This window comes from Salvelinus fontinalis, chromosome 2 (genome assembly GCF_029448725.1).
Source record: "Salvelinus fontinalis isolate EN_2023a chromosome 2, ASM2944872v1, whole genome shotgun sequence".
Taxonomy (NCBI): Eukaryota; Metazoa; Chordata; class Actinopteri; order Salmoniformes; family Salmonidae; genus Salvelinus; species Salvelinus fontinalis.
In genome coordinates, this window is record NC_074666.1 from 13512592 (window position 1) to 13535271 (window position 22680).

General features: G+C 43.1%; 1 protein-coding gene across 1 annotated transcript in view; it reads right to left on the bottom strand.

The window, feature by feature from the left end:
* Positions 1-22680, bottom strand: part of ccbe1 (collagen and calcium binding EGF domains 1) — a 113388-nt gene that overhangs the window by 28972 nt on the left and 61736 nt on the right. Inside the window, exons 3-5 of the mRNA XM_055864430.1 lie at positions 7926-7978; positions 4825-4959; positions 3672-3809 (exon numbers count right to left, since the gene is read on the bottom strand). Coding sequence (XP_055720405.1) covers positions 3672-3809; positions 4825-4959; positions 7926-7978 — 326 coding nt within the window. The remainder of the gene's footprint in view (positions 1-3671; positions 3810-4824; positions 4960-7925; positions 7979-22680) is intronic.

The following is a 22680-nucleotide window of genomic DNA, read 5'->3' on the forward strand; positions in this document are numbered from 1 at the left end:
CAGGTAGACGGGGAGCAGAGCAGGTAGACGGGGAGCAGGTAGACGGGGAGCAGAGCAGGTAGACGGGGAGTAGGTAGACGGGGGAGCAGAGCAGGTAGACGGGGGAGTACAGTAGGTAGACGGGGGAGTAGGTAGACATGGGAGTAGGGGGGCTGTGGTGTAAAGACCACACACCTTGCTAAGGCTCCCCACAATATTATGTTGCTGATAGATCTCAGTGGATCGCAGCACAGGTGAAAGGCATGGCTGTGATTATTATTCAGCAAAGACCCACAAAATACCTCTAATCAAGCTCACACATCAAGGTTATTGGGTTTTCCCACCAGCCCCCTCCCTCCCAGGTTAACTGCACACTCTTTTCAAGGGAACATAAAAAACAACACTTTAATGATGATGGGGTACTTGCACAACCCTGGGGTGCAAGGCAAGCTATTCCCAAAACCAGATGAAGACAGCTTTGCTTTGAGAGTTTTTCTTTATGTTTTGGCGAAGTGAAGACTAGATGTATTATACTGCAGTACGGCGGGTTGTGGATGAACTTCACAGCTAAAAGTGTGTGTGTGTGTGTGTGTGTGTGTGTGTGTGTGTGTGTGTGTGTGTGTGTGTGCGCGTGCCTAACTGTTCTCAGTAAGACACACAGTGTGAGTTTAATGTTAGATAAGCTCACAGGAACCAGAGAAAGTAGCAAATGTCCAACCCCCTGATCGCTTCCTTTACTAACCTCCTAACACAACCTGCAGCAGCTCCTCTTTTTCTGCTGTTTGTTTGAGGCGCATCAGGCAAATTAAAATAGAACAGGAGTGAAGGGGGCAGCTAGCGCTGGGAGAGAGACTCCTTCTGAAATAGGATCATGTGATCTATAATGGATGCCAGGTGTCTGTAGACTACTACGTCCCAAATGGCACCCTATTCCCTACCCCCAAGCCATCCAATGGCACCCTATTCCCTATTCCCTACCCCCAAGCCATCAAATGGCACCCTATTCCCTATACCCTACCTCCAAGCCATCAAATGGCACCCTATTCCCTACCCCCAAGCCATCAAATGGCACCATATTCCCTACCACCAAGCCATCAAATGGCACCCTATTCCCTACCCCCAAGCCATCAAATGGCACCCTATTCCCTATACCCTACCCCCAAGCCATCAAATGGCACCCTATTCCCTATACCCTACCTCCAAGCCATCCAATGGCACCCTATTCCCTATACCCTACCCCCAAGCCATCAAATCGCAACCCGGACAATTTACATTGACCCCTTTTATTATTTATTTATCTTAGTTGTTTTGCACTGGCTCTATGCACACTCATTAGACCCTATCCACACACACTACACTGACACACTCACTAACACTGACACACACACACACACTACACTGACACACTCACTAGACCCTATCCACACACACTACACTGACACACTCACTGACACTGACACACTCACTGACACTGACACACACACACACACACACACACACACACAGACACAGACACTACACCTACACTGACACACTCACTGACACTGACACACTCACTGACACTGACACACTCACTGACACTGACACACACACACACACACACACACACTACACACACACACACACAGACACAGACACTCACTGACACTGACACACTCACTGACACACACACTACACAGACACAGACACTACACCTACACACTACACTGACACACTCACTGACACTGACACACTCACTGACACTGACACACTCACTGACACTGACACACTCACTGACACTGACACACTCACTGACACTGACACACTCACTGACACACTCACTGACACTGACACTACACTGACACACACACTACACTGACACACACACTACACTGACACACACACTACACTGACACACACACTACACTGACACACACACACACACTGACACACACACTACACTGACACACACACTACACTGACACACACACTACACTGACACACACACACACACACACACACACACACACACACACACACACACACACACACACACACACACACACACACACACACACACACACACACACACACACACACACACACACACACACACACACACACACACACACACACACTACACAGACACACACACTACACAGACACAGACACTACACCTACACACTACACTGACACACTCACTGACACTGACACACACACACTACACTGACACACACACACTACACTGACACACACACACTACACTGACACACACACACTACACTGACACACACACACTACACTGACACACACACACTACACTGACACACACACTACACTGACACACGCACACACACACACACACACACACACACACACACACACACACACACACACACACACACACACACACACACACACACACACACACACACACACACACACACTACACCTACACACACACACTACACTGACACACTCATTAGACCCTATCCACACACACTACACTGACACACACACACACACACTACACAGACACTACACAGACACACATCCTGATTGCCCAGTCAGTTTTACCCCTACCCCTCTTACCTCAATCACATCAACTACCTGGCACCCCCACACATTGACTCAGTACCCGTAATCCTTGTATATAGCCATAAGAATTAAACTGCAACGTTTACACCTGTTATATTCAGCAGCATGTGACCAATAAAATGAGTTTTGATTGTGTAGTGTACTTCTGGGCCCTAGTCAAAAGTAGTGCACTATATAGGGAATAAGGTTCCATAGGGCTCTGGTCTAAAGTAGTGCACTATATAGGGAATAAGGTTCCATAGGGCTCTGGTCTAAAGTAGTGCACTATATAGGGAACAGGGTGTCATTTGGGATGTAGCCTAGAGTCCTCTTCTGAGTGGCACAGCTGTCTAAGGCTCTGTATCTCAGTGCTAGAGGTGTCACTACAGACACCCTGGTTCGAATCCAGGCTCTATGTCACGCCCTGACCTTAGAGATCCTTTTTATGTCTCTATTTTGGTTTGGTCAGGGCGTGTGTTGGGCTGGGCATTCTATGTTTTGTGTTCTATGTTTTCTATTTCTGTGTGTTTGGCCGGGTGTGGTTCTCAGAGGCAGCTGTCTATCGTTGTCTCTGATTGAGAACCATACTTAGGTAGCCTTTTCCCACATGGGTTTTGTGGGTAGTTGTTTTCTGTATTGTTCGTTTCCTTACAGAACTGTTCGTTTTCCTCTTTGTTATTTTTTGTTCTAGTGTTCTGATTTTAATAAAATATCATGAACACGTCTCACGCTGCGCTTTGGTACAGTCATTCACAGGAAGAGGATCGTTACACTCTATGACTACCGGCCGTGATTGGGAGTCCCATAGGGCGGCGCACAATTGGCCCAGTGTCGTCCGGGTTTGGTCGGTGTAGGCCCATCATTGTAAATAATAATTTGTTCTTAACTGACTTGCCTAGTTCAATAAAGTTTAAAATAAAAAATTAAATCACTGTCAGATGTGCCTTCAGGGTCTGTGTTCAGAAAGCATCTCAGAGTAGGAGTGCTGGTTTAGGATCAGTTTCCCCTTTTAGATCATAATTCATAATTTTATATGGACAGAGGGGACCTGATCCTAGAATAGCATTCCTACTCTGAGAGGGCCTGGAATGGGATAACCAGAAAAAATGTCGGCCAAAAAAGAATCTCCCCCTCACCTCTCTCCCCCTTGGTGCAGGTCTTCCCATCCTCTTCCAGGAAAAAGCCTTTCTCACACTCACACCTGTAGCTCCCTGGAGAGTTCAGACAAACCTGAGAGCACACCGTCATGTTGTTGTTGGCACACTCATCCATGTCTAGAGAGAGAGAGAGGGGGGAGAGAAAATGGGAGAGAGATAGAGGTGGCGAGAGGGGGTGGTGGTGAGAGAGGGGGAGAGAGAGAGGGGAGAGAAAATGGGAGAGAGAAAGGTGGCGAGAGGGGGTAGTGGTGAGAGAGGGGGAGAGAGAGAGAGGGGAGAGAAAATGGGAGAGAGATAGAGGTGGCGAGAGGGGGTGGTGGTGAGAGAGGGGGAGAGAGAGAGGGGAGAGAAAATGGGAGAGAGAAAGGTGGCGAGAGGGGGTGGTGGTGAGAGAGGGGGAGAGTGGTGGTGAGAAAGGGGGAGAGAGAGAGAGGGGGTGGTGGCGAGAGAGGGGGAGAGAGAGGGGGTGGTGGCGAGAGAGGGGGAGGTGGCGAGAAAGAGAGAGAGGGGGGTGGTGGTGAGAGAGGGGGAGAGAGGGTGGTGGCGAGAGAGGGAGAGAGAGGGTGGTGGTGACAGGAGAGAGCGAGAGAGGGAGAGAGAGGGTGGCGGAGAGAGAGGGGGAGAGAGCGAGAGAGAGAGGTGGTGGTGACAGGAGAGAGCGAAAGAAAGAGGGGGCGAGAGAGGGTAGAGAGAAAAAGAGGGGGGTGGTGAAGAGAGAGGAGAAAGAAAGAGAAAACACAAAGACGGGCTTGTTCAACTTGTATTCTTAATGCGGTCTATCATGAGAAGTGCCATTTCAAATAAAATGCAATGTGAGACTGCCAGTGTCCAAGCCTGTGAGAGAATGCTACTAAAATAGCAACACTGAAACAAAAAAGGGACTTCCAAGTGAAATATATTATGGACTATGTAGCCGACTATGTAGCCGACTATGTAGCTGAATATTTTGTTGAACATGTAGCCGAATATGTAGCTGGAGAGGGTACAACACTTATTGGAGGCTATACCTGAGTAGTAGTACTTGGCCATAGTTATCTTTGCTCGGTGACTGTGTTAATACAGGGGTGTAGGACCAAAGAAATAGAGTTAATACAATGTACATTTTATTTCTATGTGTGGGACCAGGTCTCACCCAGGCAGTATGGCTTCTCTCTGTTCCGGTGTCGCTCCCGGTCGTAGCGGTAACCAGGGTAACAGGTGCACACAACCCGTCCAAAGTGGTCCGTGCACTGTTGTTCACAGGGGGCGCCTTCGCACACGTCATAATCTGTACACACACATCATAATCTGTACACACACGCCATAATCTGTACACACACGCCATAATCTGTACACACGTCATCATAATCTGTAGACACACATAGACGCTTCTATCAGAAACAAAGCTAGGACTGGCATAGAGATACTCCTCCGTCTTACAAACACAGCTAGGACTGACTAACGGCACTATGACAGCACCTAACCTGGTCCCAGATCTGTTTGTGATGTCCAGGCATCTCCTACGGTTGGCATAAAACAACACAAAACAGATCTGGGACCAGGCTAGATGGCACCAGTTATGTATGAATAGAGCGATCAAACACAGGTCTGATTCCAGTTCCTGCTTTTAGCACATGGTTTCATACTTATTACTGATGTTTATGACACTGCACTTTGAAGTCATTGTCTCTCATGTCTTAATTAAAGCACATTAGTAATTGGAGGACCAATAAAGTTGAATAGAATTGAAGTCTCCAGTCACTGAATACTTAGTAAGACGAATGATGCCTTTCATAACAATATGATTATCATATGTCATGCTTGAAGAAAACGCTTTAACACAAATTAAGACGGCACTTGCCAATGGACTCATTGCAACAGAACATGTGGTTTAACAAAATCCCACAGTGATGAAATAAGTTTACTTTAAATCCCACAGTAATGAAATAAGTGTACTTTAAATCCCACAGTGATGAAATAAGTTTACTTTAAATCCCACAGTAATGAAATAAGTGTACTTTAAATCCCACAGTAATTAAATAAGTGTACTTTAAATCCCACAGTGATGAAATAAGTGTACTTTAAATCCCACAGTGATGAAATAAGTGTACTTTAAATCCCACAGTAATGAAATAAGTGTACTTTAAATCCCACAGTGATGAAATAAGTGTACTTTAAATCCCACAGTAATGAAATAAGTGTACTTTAAATCCCACAGTAATTAAATAAGTGTACTTTAAATCCCACAGTAATGAAATAAGTGTACTTTAAATCCCACAGTAATGAAATAAGTGTACTTTAAATCCCACAGTAATGAAATAAGTGTACTTTAAATCCCACAGTAATGAAATAAGTGTACTTTAAATCCCACAGTAATGAAATAAGTGTACTTTAAATCCCACAGTAATGAAACAAGTGTACTTTAAATCCCACAGTGATGAAATAAGTGTACTTTAAATCCCACAGTGATGAAATAAGTGTACTTTAAATCCCACAGTAATGAAATAAGTGTACTTTAAATCCCACGGTGATGAAATAAGTGTACTTTAAATCCCACAGTAATGAAATAAGTGTACTTTAAATCCCACAGTGATGAAATAAGTGTACTTTAAATCCCACAGTAATGAAATAAGTGTACTTTAAATCCCACGGTGATGAAATAAGTGTACTTTAAATCCCACAGTAATGAAATAAGTGTACTTTAAATCCCACGGTGATGAAATAAGTGTACTTTAAATCCCACAGTAATGAAATAAGTGTACTTTAAATCCCACGGTGATGAAATAAGTGTACTTTAAATCCCACAGTAATGAAATAAGTGTACTTTAAATCCCACAGTGATGAAATAAGTTTACTTTAAATCCCACAGTGATGAAATAAGTGTACTTTAAATCCCACAGTAATGAAATAAGTGTACTTTAAATCCCACAGTAATTAAATAAGTGTACTTTAAATCCCACAGTAATGAAATAAGTGTACTTTAAATCCCACAGTAATGAAATAAGTGTACTTTAAATCCCACAGTAATGAAATAAGTGTACTTTAAATCCCACAGTAATGAAATAAGTGTACTTTAAATCCCACAGTGATGAAATAAGTGTACTTTAAATCCCACAGTGATGAAATAAGTGTACTTTAAATCCCACAGTAATGAAATAAGTGTACTTTAAATCCCACAGTGATGAAATAAGTGTACTTTAAATCCCACAGTGATGAAATAAGTGTACTTTAAATCCCACAGTGATGAAATAAGTGTACTTTAAATCCCACAGTAATGAAATAAGTGTACTTTAAATCCCACAGTGATGAAATAAGTGTACTTTAAATCCCACAGTAATGAAATAAGTGTACTTTAAATCCCACAGTAATTAAATAAGTGTACTTTAAATCCCACAGTAATGAAATAAGTGTACTTTAAATCCCACAGTAATGAAATAAGTGTACTTTAAATCCCACAGTAATTAAATAAGTGTACTTTAAATCCCACAGTAATGAAATAAGTGTACTTTAAATCCCACAGTAATGAAATAAGTGTACTTTAAATCCCACAGTAATGAAACAAGTGTACTTTAAATCCCACAGTGATGAAATAAGTGTACTTTAAATCCCACAGTGATGAAATAAGTGTACTTTAAATCCCACAGTAATGAAATAAGTGTACTTTAAATCCCACGGTGATGAAATAAGTGTACTTTAAATCCCACAGTAATGAAATAAGTGTACTTTAAATCCCACAGTGATGAAATAAGTGTACTTTAAATCCCACAGTAATGAAATAAGTGTACTTTAAATCCCACAGTGATGAAATAAGTGTACTTTAAATCCCACAGTGATGAAATAAGTGTACTTTAAATTCCACAGTAATGAAATAAGTGTACTTTAAAAATCACTAAACACCTGGCATGCTTTCTTACGCTCTTTCAGAAAGGTTAAAATAACAGAAAGGTTCAAATTACAGGAAGGTTAAAATAACATCATATCAATCTAATGGCTTATGGGCTAAGCCAGAGACACAAACCTATGAACACCAGGGAATGCTTTCTAAAAATATCTAAGCAAACACACAAGAAAGACCAAAGAAAGACATAAAACTACATCCCAAATGGCATCCTATTCCCTACATAGTGCAGTACGGGGCTGGTCAAAAGCAGTGTACTATGTAGGGAATAGGGTGCCATAGGGCTCTGGTCAAAAGTAGTGTACTATGTAGGGAATAGCGTGCCATTTGGGATGCAGATGGGAACGGTTCATTACCTTCAGGAATGCACTGGCCCAGCACAAACTTAAACCCCTCACAACATTTCTTCCTGAAAAAGATCAAGCAAAGCACACACAAAAAAAATTTTAAATCACTGATACGCCTTAAACAATTTTACAAAAGTTTTGTGACCCAGAATGTTATTTGTGGTCAAATTAAAAAGGGACAGTTGAAGCTCTCGTTCTATTCATAAATACAATTTAACATACTCATAACGATTCCTAATGCTAAGTTGTTCTGTGGCTGTGTAGGTGATTATCTGTTATAATGTCATAACCATCTTCTCCTCAAGACTGAGCCAGAAATCTGTGTATGCCAGGTATTTTACTATATACACACCGGTATTGATGCGCGGACCGGTTTGGGTTTTTACCTTCAATAACGACATTTCAATGTTTGTTAAGAGGAACGGAAACAGTTTAAGAAGTTACGCTGAGGAAAGAGAATCCACTAACCCTAAACACGTGCTTTGTAACATAGAAACAGCTCTATTTTCAGTATTGTAATCTTGAACAACGTTCATTAAGGGCGGCAGGTAGTCTAGTGTTTAGAGCGTTGGACCAGTAATCGAAAGGTTGCTAGATTGAATCCCTGAGCTGACAGGGTAAAAATCTGTCGTTCTGCCCCTGAACAAGGCAGTTAACCCACTGTTCCTAGGCCGTCATTGTAAATAAGAATATGTTCTTAACTGACTTGCCTAGTTAAATAAAGGAAAAATTAAAAAAATTGAGGTATGGGTAGCGCCATCTTGAATTGCCATAGTAACGACTGATGCCAATGGGTCATTAGTAGGACTGAGTTTTGGAGCAGAGACTAAAAGTGAATTATGTCACCGTGAGGTACCTCAACAGGACCTGAAAGGTTTCTCACAATTTTGACAGCTCTGTCATTGAGATCAGGACAACAATACTGAGGTACAATCATACCCTCACAGGACACGTACATAGATACACTGTACAAACCAGACATAGGTACTAGTAAAGGGCACAGGAGTGGAGCAAATGGAATGGCATCAAACACCTGGAAACCATGTGTTTGATGCATTTGATACCATTCCACTGATTCCGCTCCAGTCATTAACACGAGCCCGTTTTCCCCATTTAAGGTGCCATCAACCTCTTGTGGTAAAGGGACTCCTAGTCCTCACCCAGTAGCTCAGATTGTCAGTGATTATATCCCCTTTGTTCCATGCTTTTAATTTGTTTCCATTCTGACGCTTCCTTTACTAGGCTATAGGCCTAGTGGAATGTTTTAGCTATAGGCCTAGTGGAATGTTTTAAGCTATAGGCCTAGTGGAATGTATTTTTTTAATTTTTAATTTCACCTTTATTTAACCAGGTAGGTTAGTTGAGAACACGTTCTCATTTACAACTGCGACCGGCCAAGATAAAGCACAGCAGTTCGACACATACAACACAGAGTTACACATGGAATAAACAAACATACAGTCAATAATACAGTAGAAAAAAATGTAATCTATTTACAGTGAGTGCAAATGAGGTAAGATAAGGGAGGTAAGGCAATAAATAGGCCATGGTGTCGAAGTAATTACAATATATTAATTAAACACTGGAATGGTAGATGTGCAGAAGATTAATGTGCAAGTAGAGACACTGGGGTGCAAAGGAGCAAGATAAGTAAATAAATAAATACAGTATGGGGATGAGGTAGTTGGATGGGCTGTTTACAGATGGGCTATGTACAGGTGCAGTGATCTGTGAGCTGCTCTGACAGCTGGTGCTTAAAGCTAGTGAGGGAGATATGGGTCTCCAGCTTCAGTGATTTTTGCAGTTCGTTCCAGTCATTGGCAGCAGAGAACTGGAAGGAAAGGTGGCCAAAGTAGGAATTGGTTTTGGAGGTGACCAGTGAGATATACCTGCTGGAGTGCGTGCTACGGGTGGGTGCTGCTATGGTGACCAGTGAGCTGAGGTAAGGTGGGGCTTTACCTAGCAGAGATTTGTAGATGACCTGGTGCCAGTGGGTTTGGTGACGAATATGAAGCGATGACCAGCCAACGAGAGCGTACAGGCCGCAGTGGTGGGTAGTATATGGGGCTTTGGTAACAAAACAGATGGCACTGTGATAAACTGCATCCAATTTGTTGAGTAGAGTGTTGGAGACTATTTTATGGATGACATCGCCGAAGTCGAAGGATCGGTAGAATGGTCCGTTTTACGAGGGTATGTTTGGCAGCATGAGTGGAGGATGCTTTGTTGCGAAATAGGAAACCGATTCAAGATTTAATTTTGGATTGGAGATGCTTAATGTGAGTCTGGAAGGAGAGTTTACAGTCTAGCCAGACACCTAGGTATTTGTAGTGTCCACATATTCTAAGTCAGAACCGTCCAGAGTAGTGATGCTGGACGGGCGGACAGGTGTGGGCAGTGATCGGTTAAAGAGCATGCACTTAGTTTTACTTGCATTTAAGAGCATTTGGAGGCCACGGAAGGAGGGTTGTATGGCATTGAAGCTCGTCTGGAGGTTAGTTAACACAGTGTCCAAAGAAGGGCCAGAAGTATGCAGAATGGTGTCGTCTGCGTAGAGGTGGATCAGAGAATCACCAGCAGCGACAGCGACATCATTGATGTACACAGAGAAGAGAGTCGGCCTGAGAATTGAACCCTGGGCACCCCCATAGACTGCCAGAGGTCCGGACAACAGGCCCGCCAATTTGACACACTGAACTCTATCAGAGAAGTAGTTGGTGAACCAAGCGATGCAATCATTTGAGAAACCAAGGCTGTTGAGTCTGCCAATAAGAATGTGGTGATTGACAGAGTCGAAAGCCTTGGCCAGGTCGATGAATACGGCTACACAGTAATGTCTCTTATCGATGGCGGTTATGATATATTTTAGGACCTTGAGAATGGCTGAGGTGTACCCATGACCAGCTCTGAAACCAGATTGCATAGCGGAGAAGGTACGGTGGGATTCCAAATGGTCGGTAATCTGTTTGTTGACTTGGCTTTCGAAGACCTTAGAAAGGCAGGATAGGATAGATATAGGTCTGTATTAGGCTATAGGCCTAGTGGAATGTATTAGGTTACAGGCCTAGTGGAATGTATTAGGCTACAGGCCTAGTGGAATGTAAAAGGCTACAGGCCTAGTGGAATTGTCACGTTCCTGACCTATTTCTGTTAGTTTTTATGTGTTAGTTGGTCAGGACGTGAGTTTGGGTGGGCAGTCTATGTTTTCTGTTTCTATGTTTGTTTAAGGGTTGCCTGGTATGGCTCTCAATTAGAGGCAAGTGTTTGGCGTTTCCTCTAATTGAGAGTCATATTAAGGTAGGTTGTTTCACATTGTTTGTTGTGGGTGGTTGTCTCCTGTGTCAGTGTTTGTTGCACCATACGGGACTGTTTCGTGCGTTCTTCGTTTTATGTAGTCATTTTTCCTGTTGTGCGTTCTTCGTGTTTTATGTAAGTTCGTATGTTCAGGTTTGTCTACATCCTTTATTTGTTTTGTAGTTTTCCAAGTGTTTTTCGTGTTCGTCTTCGTCTGTTCAATAAACCATTATGTCATCATACCTTGCTGCGCATTGGTCTTCCGATCCCTCTCTCCTCTCCTCGTCCGAGGAGGAGGAAGAGTACGACAATCGTTACAGGAATGTATTAGGTTACAGGCCTAGTAGAATGTATTAGGTTACAGGCCTAGTGGAATGTATTAGGTTACAGGCCTAGTGGAATGTATTAGGCTACAGGCCTAGTGGAATGTATTAGGCTACAGGCCTAGTGGAATGTATTAGGTTACAGGCCTAGTGGAATGTATTAGGTTACAGGCCTAGTGGAATGTATTAGGCTACAGGCCTAGTGGAATGTATTAGGTTACAGGCCTAGTGGAATGTATTAGGTTACAGGCCTAGTGGAATGTATTAGGCTACAGGCCTAGTGGAATGTATTAGGTTACAGGCCTAGTGGAATGTATTAGGCTACAGGCCTAGTGGAATGTATTAGGTCATAGGCCTAGTGGAATGTATTAGGTTACAGGCCTAGTGGAATGTATTAGGCTATAGGCCTAGTGGAATGTATTAGGTTACAGGCCTAGTGGAATGTATTAGGCTACAGGCCTAGTGGAATGTATTAGGTTACAGGCCTAGTGGAATGTATTAGGTTACAGGCCTAGTGGAATGTATTAGGCTATAGGCCTAGTGGAATGTATTAGGTTACAGGCCTAGTGGAATGTATTAGGTTACAGGCCTAGTGGAATGTATTAGGTTACAGGCCTAGTGGAATGTATTAGGTTACAGGCCTAGTGGAATGTATTAGGCTATAGGCCTAGTGGAATGTATTAGGTTACAGGCCTAGTGGAATGTATTAGGCTACAGGCCTAGTGGAATGTATTATGTTTCAGGCCTAGTGGAATGTGTGTAAGAAGAATTTGAGGTTGTAAAAGCCAATTGTTATTATTTGTCTTATCATATTCTTATAACATTTTGTAATTCCAGTTACATTTTCATTACAATATGATTGTTGTATACAATATCATGGTTATGATCGCTTGCACTTTGTTTTCAGGTTTGAATGAAATAATGTATTCTCTTAACCTTATTCTTTCACTAAAGTTATTGTTGTATTCATATTATATTACTTGTGTATGTCTTTCCTTATCAAATTTAAGACAAAATAAAATGTATAATATGTTTGTACAAAACAAATAATATTGCCCTCATAACAGCCTCAATTCGTCAGGGCATGGAATTTACAAGGTGTCGAAAGCATTCCACAGGGATGCTGGCCAATGTTGACTCCAATGCTTCCCACAGTTGTGCCAAGTTGGCTGGATGTTCTTTGGGTGGAGGACCATTCTTGATACACACGGGAAACTGTTGAGTGTGAAAAACCCAGCCGTGTTGCAGTTCTTGACACGCTCAAACTGGTGCGCCTGGCACCTACTACCATACCCTGTTCAAAAGCACTTAAATCTTTTGTCTTGCCCATTCAACATCTGAATGGCACACATACACAATCCATGTCTCAATTGTCTCAAGGCTTAAAACTCCTTCTTTAACCTGTCTCCTCCCCTTCATCTGCACTGATTGAAGGGGATTTATTAACAAGTGACATCAATATCAAATCAAAGTTTATTTGTCACGTGCGCCGAATACAACAGGTGTAGTAGACCTTACAGTGAAATGCTGAATACAACAGGTGTAGTAGACCTTACAGTGAAATGCTTACTTACAGGCTCTAACCAATAGTGCAAAACATGTATTAGGTGAACAATAGGTAAGTAAAGAAATAAAACAGTAAAAAGACAGTGAAAAATAACATTAGCGAGGCTATATACAGTAGCGAGGCTATTAAGGTAGCGAGGCTACATACAGAGACCGGTTAGTCAGGCTGATTGAGGTAGTATGTACATGTTGATATGGTTAAAGTGACTATGCATATATGATGAACTGAGAGTAGCAGTAGCGTAAAAGAGGGGTTGGCGGGTGGTGGGTGGCGGGACACAATGCAGATAGCCCGGGTAGCCAATGTGCGGGAGCACTCGTTGGTCGGCCCAATTGAGGTAGTATGTACATGAATGTATAGTTAAGGGATCATAGCTTTCACCTGGATTCACCTGGTCAGTCTACGTCATGGAAAGAGCAACTGTTCCTAAGGTTTTGAACACTCAGTGTATATGTTTAATATACTATCCAGATAAGAAATTGTATGATCACAGAACATTCCATGGAATTCCAGGAAATTACCCCCAGTCACTAAAACGGCTATAACTCGTTCACAATAAAAGGTTTTTGCTATTCTGGTTTCAGATGGTCAATCCTTAAAAAGGAAGAGTCAATATGCTTAATGTTTCTCTTCATTATGAAGTTGTGTAAATGACAGTTGTTGTAAGGAAAAAAGGCAATAAAGATACACATTTTCAGAGGTGATTTTGACTGATTACCATCTGATTGATGTGGTACTATTGCATTGATGTGGTACTTGAAAGGGCTGTTTGAAAGGGCTGTTTCTCAGCTTTCAAAATACAGTGCATTCGGAAAGTATTCAGACAACTTGACTTATTCCAAATGTTGTTACATTACAGCCTTATTCTAAAATGTATTAAATAGTTTTTATTCCTCATCAATCTACACACAATACCCCATAATGGAAAGCAAAAACAGGTTTAGCCAATTTTGCAAATGTATTACAAATAAAAAAACAATAAAAAAAGATCACATTTATATAAGTATTCAGACACTTTACTCAGTACTTTGTTGAAGCACCTTTGGCATCGATTACTGCCTCAAATTCTTCTTGGGTACAATGCTATAATCTTGGCACACCTGTATTTGGAGAGTTTCTCCCATTCTTCTCTGCAGATCCTCTCAAGCTCTGTCAGGTTGGATGGAGAGCGTCGCTGCACAGCTATTTCCAGGTCTCTCCAGAGATGTTCGATCGGGTTCAAGTTCGGGCTCTGGCTGGGTCACTGAAGGACATTCAGAGACTCGTCCTGAAGCCACTCCTGCGTTGTCTTGGCTGTGTGCTTAGAGTCATTGTCCTGTTGGAAGGTGAACCTTCGCCCCGGTCTGAGGTCCTGAGCACTCTGGAGCAGGTTTTCATCAAGGATCTCTCTGTACTTTGCTTTGTTCATCTTTCCCTCGATCCTGACTAATCTCCCAGTTCTTGCACCTGAAAAACATCCCCACAGCATGATGCTGCCACCACCATGCTTCACCGTAGGGATGATGCCAGGATTCCTCCAGACATGACGCTTGGCATTCAGGCCGAAGACTTCAATCTTGGTTTCAGCAGACCAGAGAATCTTGTTTCTCATGGTCTGAGAGTCCTTTATGTGCCTTTTGGCAAACTAAGTGGGCTGTCATGTGCTTTTTACTGAGGAGTGGCTTCTGTCTCTACCATAAAGGCCTGATTGGTGGAGTGCTGCAGAGATGGTTGTCCTTCTGGAAGGTTCTCCCATCTCCACAGAGGAACTCTGGAGGTCTGTCAGAGTGACCATCGGTTCTTGGTCATCTCCCTGACCAAGGCCCTTCTCCCCCGATTGCTCAGTTTGGCTGGGCGGCCAGCTCTAGGAAGCTCTAGTCTAGGTCTAGTCTCCATTTCAGAATGATGGAGGCTACTGTGTTCTTGGACACCTTCAATACTGCAGAAATGTTTGGTACCCTTCCCCAGATCTGTGCCTTGACACAATCCTGTCTCGGTGCTCCATGGACATTTCCTTCGACCTCATGGCTTGGTTTTTGCTCTGACATGCACTGTCAACTGTGGGACTTTCTATGACAGCTGTGTGCCTTTCCAAATCATGTCCATTAAAATGAATTTATTACAATTGGACTCCAATCAAGTTGTAGAAACATCTCAAAGATGATCAATGGAAACAGGATGCACTTGAGCTCCATTTCGAGTCTCACAGAAAAGGGTCTGAATAAAAAAGGTATTTCATTACGGGGTATTGTGTGTAGATTGATGAGGGGAAAAAAATATTACATTTTAGAATAAGGCTCTAACGTAACAAAACGTGGAAAAAGACAAGGGGTCTGAATACTTTCTGAATGCCCTGTATGTATCATGTTTCATATAGGTTTAACACCAGCAAAGAACACTCATTAATGTAGGCAGTGGTGGACCCAAAGCAAATCAAATTGTATTATTCACGTGAGCCGAATAAAACAGGTGTAGACCTTACAGTGAAATGCTTAATACAACAGGTGTACCTTACAGTGAAATGCTTACTTACAAGCCCCTAACCAATAATGCAGTTAAAAAAATATGGATAAGAAATAAGAAATTAAAGTAACAAGTAATTAAAGAGCAGCAGTAAAATAACAATAGCGAGACTATATACAGGGGGGTATCAGTACAGAGTCAATGTGCGGGGGCACCGGTTAGTTGAGGTAATATGTACATGTAGGTAGAGTTATAAAAGTGACTATGCATTGATGATAACAACAGAGAGTAGCAGCGGTGAAAAAGAGGGTGAGAGGGGGATGGGGGCAATGCAAATAGTCTGGGTGGCTGGAGTCTAACCGATTTTATTGAAGACTCATGTTAAAAGGAACCACCAGCTTTCATATGTTCTAAGCAAGGAACTTAAACGTTAGGTTTTTTACATGGCACATATTGTAATTTTACTTTCTTCTCCAACACATTGTTTTTGCATTATTTAAACCAAATTGAACATGTTTCATTATTTATTTGAGACTAAATTGGATTTTATTGATGTATTATATTAAGTTAAAATAAGTGTTCATTCAGTATTGCTGTAATTGTCATTACTACAGATATATACACATATATATATTATATACAGGGGAAAAAAGGACGATTAATCAGTATCGGCTTTTTTTGGTCCTCCAATAATCGCTATCGGCGTTGAAAAATCATAAATCGGTCGACCTCTACTCTGTAGTGCCTTGCGGTCGGAGGCCTTACCAGGCAGTAACGCAACCAGTCAGGATGCTCTCGATGGTGCAGCTGTAGAACCTTTTGAGGATCTGAGGACCCATGCCAAATCTTTTCAGTCTCCTGAGGGGGAATAGGTTTTGTCGTGCCCTCTTTACGACTGTCTTGGTGTGCTTGGACCATGTTAGTTTGTTGGTGATGTGGACACCAATGAACTTGAAGCTCTCAACCTGCTCCACTGCAGCCCTGTCGATGAGAATGGGAGAGTGCTCAGTCCTCTTTTCCCTGTAGTCCACAAACATCTCCGCTGTCCTGATCATGTTGAGGGAGAGTTTGTTGTCCTGGCACCTGTGACGACCCTCCCACTCTGTCTACCGCTTTCTCTCTCTTTAATCTTGTTTCCTTATTAGGATGCTGGTGGGCAGAGTTGGGAGGGTCGTCAGCTACATGGGAAACACCTGGGCCCACTCTCCCAAGATAAATACACCACTTCCCCATTCATGGGGGAGACTCTCTCCAGGCAGATACCTTGACAGATTTGTTTGTGTTTCGGTTATGTTTCATGGTGCTTTTTGGTTGTTTGTGTTAGCATCTTTCAACACCCTGCATTATCACATTCATGCATGCAAAACACTCACTTACACTACTGATTACTGATTACACATCCCATTGTATATTATACCTAGTTTCGTTAGTTAAATAAATATATTTTGGTTACTCCTTATCTCCACGTGGTCTCCCTTTTGTTACGGGCTCTGAGCCGGTTCGTGACAAGTGGGGGCTCATCCGGGATTTTTGAACGTATTGGTTTGGGAGAACGTGGAGGTACGTGTTTGGTTTGCGTATTTTGTTTGAATTTGATAGGCCCAGTATTGGTGGCCTTTGTTGTTTGGTTTGTGTGTTGCGTTGGAGAGAGTATAATGGTTAGTTTCCAGGCCCTGCCCAGCCTGGAAACTCTTGTTCTACTTTCTGTTGGGACATCGGTCTGAGGTGAGTAATCGGCTGTGTACCTCAGTGGGAGATTTGGGTAGGGTAGTGGAACTTGCTACCCGGAGCTATAGCCTTTTTACCCCTGATAGGCTTAGCGACCTGTTTCATTTTTGAAATATGTTGGGCATGGTTAATGTTTGTTATTTTTGTGTGGTGTCTGTGGACTGAGCAGTTGTCTCGGGGGCACATCCGTGGCTTGGTGGAATCTACCAGCGTGCTGGGGGGTTTATTTCCATGCCAGCGGGCTACAGTGCGTAAATACCCACCCCAAATCCGCACGAAGACTAGGGTTGAGTTAATGTAGGTTTGGGGAAGCTCCGTATCTCATCTCTCTTCTGTGGTGCTCAGGGTGATTGTCATTTCTTGAGTTGTGGTCTGGTGTGTTCAGCAGAGGGGAAGAGTGAGAATTTTTGTTGTAACTATGGCATCTTTTGTAGATGAGTTCATTCGCTTTCCATCAGAGGAACTATTAGAATTAGGTACTAAAGAACAGCTGTTGAAAGTCGCTGAATACTACAAGATTGAAATTAGTGATAAACGGCTAAAGAATTCTATTAGGTTGATATTGAAGGCCAATCTGATGGAGAGTGGTATTCTTGAAGTTACCACTGGGCCAGCTTCTGCTGAGGAGTCATCTCCCCGTAATGTGACAATGGCCATGCCATCGGTTAGTCCTAGTAGTCTTCTTTTTGAACAGCAGAAAGAACTGCTTCTGTTACAGCAGCAGCATGATCGTGAGAAGCTAGAGTATGATCGGCAGCATGATCGTGAGAAGATAGAGTATGATCGTGAGAAGCTAGAGTATGATCGTGTAAAGTATGAAAAGGAATTAGATATGGAGCATGCTAAAATCAAGTTGCAACAAGAACGGATAGAGTTGGTTAGGGAAGGAAAGATTTCAGGGGAGAGTTTGTTCTGGGAAGGTGACCCAGATTTACCTAGGGGTCGTTCCTCTTTTGGTCGTGCCCCGGACACATTTGATATTGTTGGGAACTTACGGTTTTTGCCTCAGTTTAATGAAAAAGACCCTGAGACATTCTTTTCGTTGTTTGAGCGTGTTGCTGACGCTAGGAGTTGGCCTGATTCTGACCGCACCTTAATGTTGCAGTGTGTGCTGACTGGTAAAGCGCAGGAAGCATATTCAGCTCTTAGTGTACACGACAGTGCCAGTTATGATAAGGTTAAAACGGCTGTGTTACAAATTTATGAATTGGTCCCTGAGGCTTACCGCCAACGATTTAGAACTTTAAAAAAGGATGATAAACAGACTCATGTTGAGTTTGCGCGACAATTATCTTTACAGTTTAATCGCTGGTGTTCCGCCTCTGAAATTGTGACTCTCCAAGGGCTGTGTGATCTGATTATGTTAGAGCAATTTAAGGACACAATCCCTGATCGTATTGCCACATATATTAACGAACGAAAAGTAAAGAATGTCGCTGAAGCTGCGGTTTTGGCGGATGAGTATGTGTTGACTCACAAAAGAGTCTTTGCAGAGCCCCGTATTCGGAATGAGTGGGGGCGTTCGGATAGATTTGCGCTTCGCTCACCAATATACTTTGGTCCACGGGCAGAGTTCAATTCAACTAGGGTTGAGCCTGAATCCCGTGGAAAAGCTGACTTTGGGCAAGAGTGTCATTACTGTCATGATTCAGGTCATTGGAAAAACGAATGTCCGGTTCTCAGGGAAAAGGACAAATTCAGTACGCGTGATTACGTTAAATCTAAGCCTACGGCGTTAGCTGCGCCTGTTTCACATCAGTTCACTCATGACACATGGTCTCAGGCGCAGGTGAAAGTCCATATTCACCCAGGCTATTTACCTTTCATTACAGAAGGTTTTGTGTCTATGTTAGGAAGTAAGGAATTAGTGCCAGTGAAGATCTTGAGAGACACAGGTGCCTCCGAATCGTTTGTGTTGGAGTCTGTGTTACCATTTTCAGCTGAGACTGATTCGGGGAAGAGTGTTCTAATTAGGGGAATAGGTTTGAACACTCTTTCAGTTCCATTACATAAAATGATGTTGGATTGTGGGTTGGTAAAAGGTGAGGTTGTTGTGGGGGTGCGTCCTTCGTTGCCTATTGAGGGTGTTGACGTTGTTCTTGGGAATAACTTGGCTGGTGATCGTGTATGGCCTGTCGTGTTTCCATCTCGAGTTGTTTCCACAAAGCCGTCAGTTGTTGAGATTCCTGATGAGAGTGTACAGAGCTTCCCAGAGGTGTTCAGTGCGTGTGCAGTGACGCGTTCTATGAGCCGTGGCGAACAGGTCAATGTGCCGACTAATGAGAAGTATGCCACTGCTTTCCCTGTTATTCCATTATCTGTTAACCGCTCAGATCTAATCAATGCGCAACGGACTGACTCCACATTAGAAGAGTTGCGTGACCAAATTGTGCCTGTGGAACAGTTGGGAGATGTCGCCCATGGGTATTTTCTCCTGGATGAGGTCCTGATGAGAAAGTGGGGGTCTCATGGTAGTTGTTTTCTAGGGGAGGCGATTAGTCAGGTTGTGGTACCAGTAAAGCTTCGTGAGTTGGTGTTGACAACTTCTCACAATGATGTTGCTGGACATATGGGTGTGAGGAAAACATACCATCGCATATTAAGACATTTCTTTTGGCCTAGATTAAAGAGGGATGTCTCGGATTTCATCAAAACTTGTCACACCTGTCAATTAACTGGTAAACCTAATCAAGCTATTAAGCCGGTACCACGGTTTCCTACTCCTGTACTCAGCCAACCTTTTGAGTATTCGATCATTGACTGTGTGGGTCCTTTGCCTCGTACAAAAAAAGGTAGATTGAAATGAGTAGTCCGTTACGTTGGGAAGTGGCTATGAATCGTTGGGAGTTAAAAAAAATTAAGGACTTTGTTCTTTTCGTTGGAAGTTGTAGCTGATGTGGTCTCGTGCGCCCTCTTCCTGAATGTTTGTATGGTCAGGTTCTGTCTTTCCTGTCTATTCCGTCCTGGTCTGGGGAGTCTTCTTTCCTCTTAAAAGTTGCTTCCTATGCACTAATGTTGCTGAGGTCTGGGGAGTCTTCTTTCCTCTTAAATGTTGCTTCCTATGTATTAAGGTTGCTGAGGTCTGGGGAGTCTTCTTTCCTCTTAAAGGTTGCTTCCCGTGCACAAAGGTTGCTGAGGTCTGGAGAGGAGGTTGGCTGGGGGCAAATTTGGAATGGGAACACGTACCCCTCATCAATTTGGGACGCAAGTGCTTTGTCAGTTTGGGACGCAGAGGGCGGTATGTTGTTCCGGGGTCCTTGTTGGTCCCCGGTTTTATGGGGGGGAATGTGACGACCCTCCCACTCTGTCTACCGCTTTCTCTCTCTTTAATCTTGTTTCCTTATTAGGATGCTGGTGGGCGGAGTTGGGAGGGTCGTCAGCTACATGGGAAACACCTGGGCCCACTCTCCCAAGATAAATACACCACTTCCCCATTCATGGGGGAGACTCTCTCCAGGCAGATACCTTGACAGATTTGTTTGTGTTTCGGTTATGTTTCATGGTGCTTTTTGGTTGTTTGTGTTAGCATCTTTCAACACCCTGCATTATCACATTCATGCATGCAAAACACTCACTTACACTACTGATTACTGATTACACATCCCATTGTATATTATACCTAGTTTCGTTAGTTAAATAAATATATTTTGGTTACTCCTTATCTCCACGTGGTCTCCCTTTTGTTACGGGCTCTGAGCCGGTTCGTGACACACCACACGGCCAGGTCTCTGACCTCCTCCCTATAGGCTGTCTCGTTATTGTCGTGATCAGGCCTACCACTGTTGTGTCATTGGCAAACTTAATGATGGTGTTGGAGTCGTGCCTGGCCGTGCAGTCATGAGTGAACAGGGAGTACAGGAGGGGACTGAGCACGCACCCCTGAGGGGCCCCAGTGTTGAGGATCAGCGTGGCGGATGTGTTACCTACCCTTACCACCTGGGGGTGGCCCGTCAGGAAGTCCAGTATCCAGTTGCAGAGGGAGGTGTTTAGTCCCAGGGTCCTCAGCTTATTGATGAGCTTTGAGAGCACTATGGTGTTGAACGCTGAGCTGTAGTCAATGAATAGCATTCTCACATAGGTGTTCCTTTTGTCCAGGTAGGAAAGGGCAGTGTGGAGTGCAACAGATATTGCATCATCTATGGATCTGTTGGGGCGGTATGCAAATTGGAGTGGATCTAGGGTTTCTGGGATAATGGTTTTATGTGAGCCATGATCAGCCTTTCAAAGCACTTCATGGCTACAGACGTGAGTGCTACGGGTCGGTAGTTATTTAGGCAGGTTACCTTAGTGTTCTTGGGCATAGGGACTATGGTGGTCTTAAAACATGTTGGTGTTACAGTCTGGCCCTGCGAATGTTGACCTGTTTAAAGGTTTTATGCACATCGGCTGCGGAGAGCGTGATCAGGAACAACTGGTGCTCTCATGCATGTTTCAGTGATATTTCCCTCAAAGCGAGTATATAAGTAGTTTAACTCTTCTGGTAGGCTCGTTTCACTGGGCAGCTCTTGGCTGGGCTTCTCTTTGTAGTCTGTAATGGTTTGCAAGCCCTGCCACATCTGACGAGCGTAAGAGCTGGTGTAGTACGATTCGATCTTAGTCCTTTATTGGCGCTTTGCCTGCTTGATGGTTCGTCAGAGGGCATAGCGGGATTTCTTATAAGTTTCCGGGTTAGAGTCCTGCTCCTTGAAAGCGGCAGTTCTAGCCTTTAGCTCAGTGCAGATGTTGCCTGTAATCCATGGCTTCTGGTTGGGGTATGTACGTACGGTCACTGTGAGGACGACGTCATCGATGCACTTATTGATGAAGGCACTGACTTGATGTCATACTTGAGTAAAAGTATAGATACCTTAATAGAAAGTTTCTCAAGTTTAAGTCACCCAGTAAAATACTACTTGAGTAAGTCTAAAAGTTTTTGGTTTTAAATATACCTGAGTATCAATAATAAATGTAATTGCTAAAATATACCTAAGTATCAAAAGTTAATTCCTTATATTAAGCAAAGCAGGCAGCTACATTTTCTTGTTTTTAAAATCTACGTATAGCCAGGGGCACACTCCAACGCTCAGACATTATTTACAAAAGATGCATGTGTGTTTAGTGAGTCCGCCAGACCAGAGGCAGTAGGGACGTGTTATCTTGATAAGTGAGTGAATTTCACAATTGTTCTGTCCTGCTAAGCATTCAAAATGTAACAAGGGAAAATGTATGGAGTAAAACATACAATATTTTCTATAGGAATGTAGTGAAGTAAAAGTAGTCCAAAATATAAATTGTAAAGTACAGATACCCCGAAATACTAATTATTACACCACAGGGCAGAGGCCATGGTCTATGGTCTCAGTAAATTCAGGAATTCCAAAACTCTCCTACTGATGCAACAATGCATGTGATATGCAAATCCAGCACATGT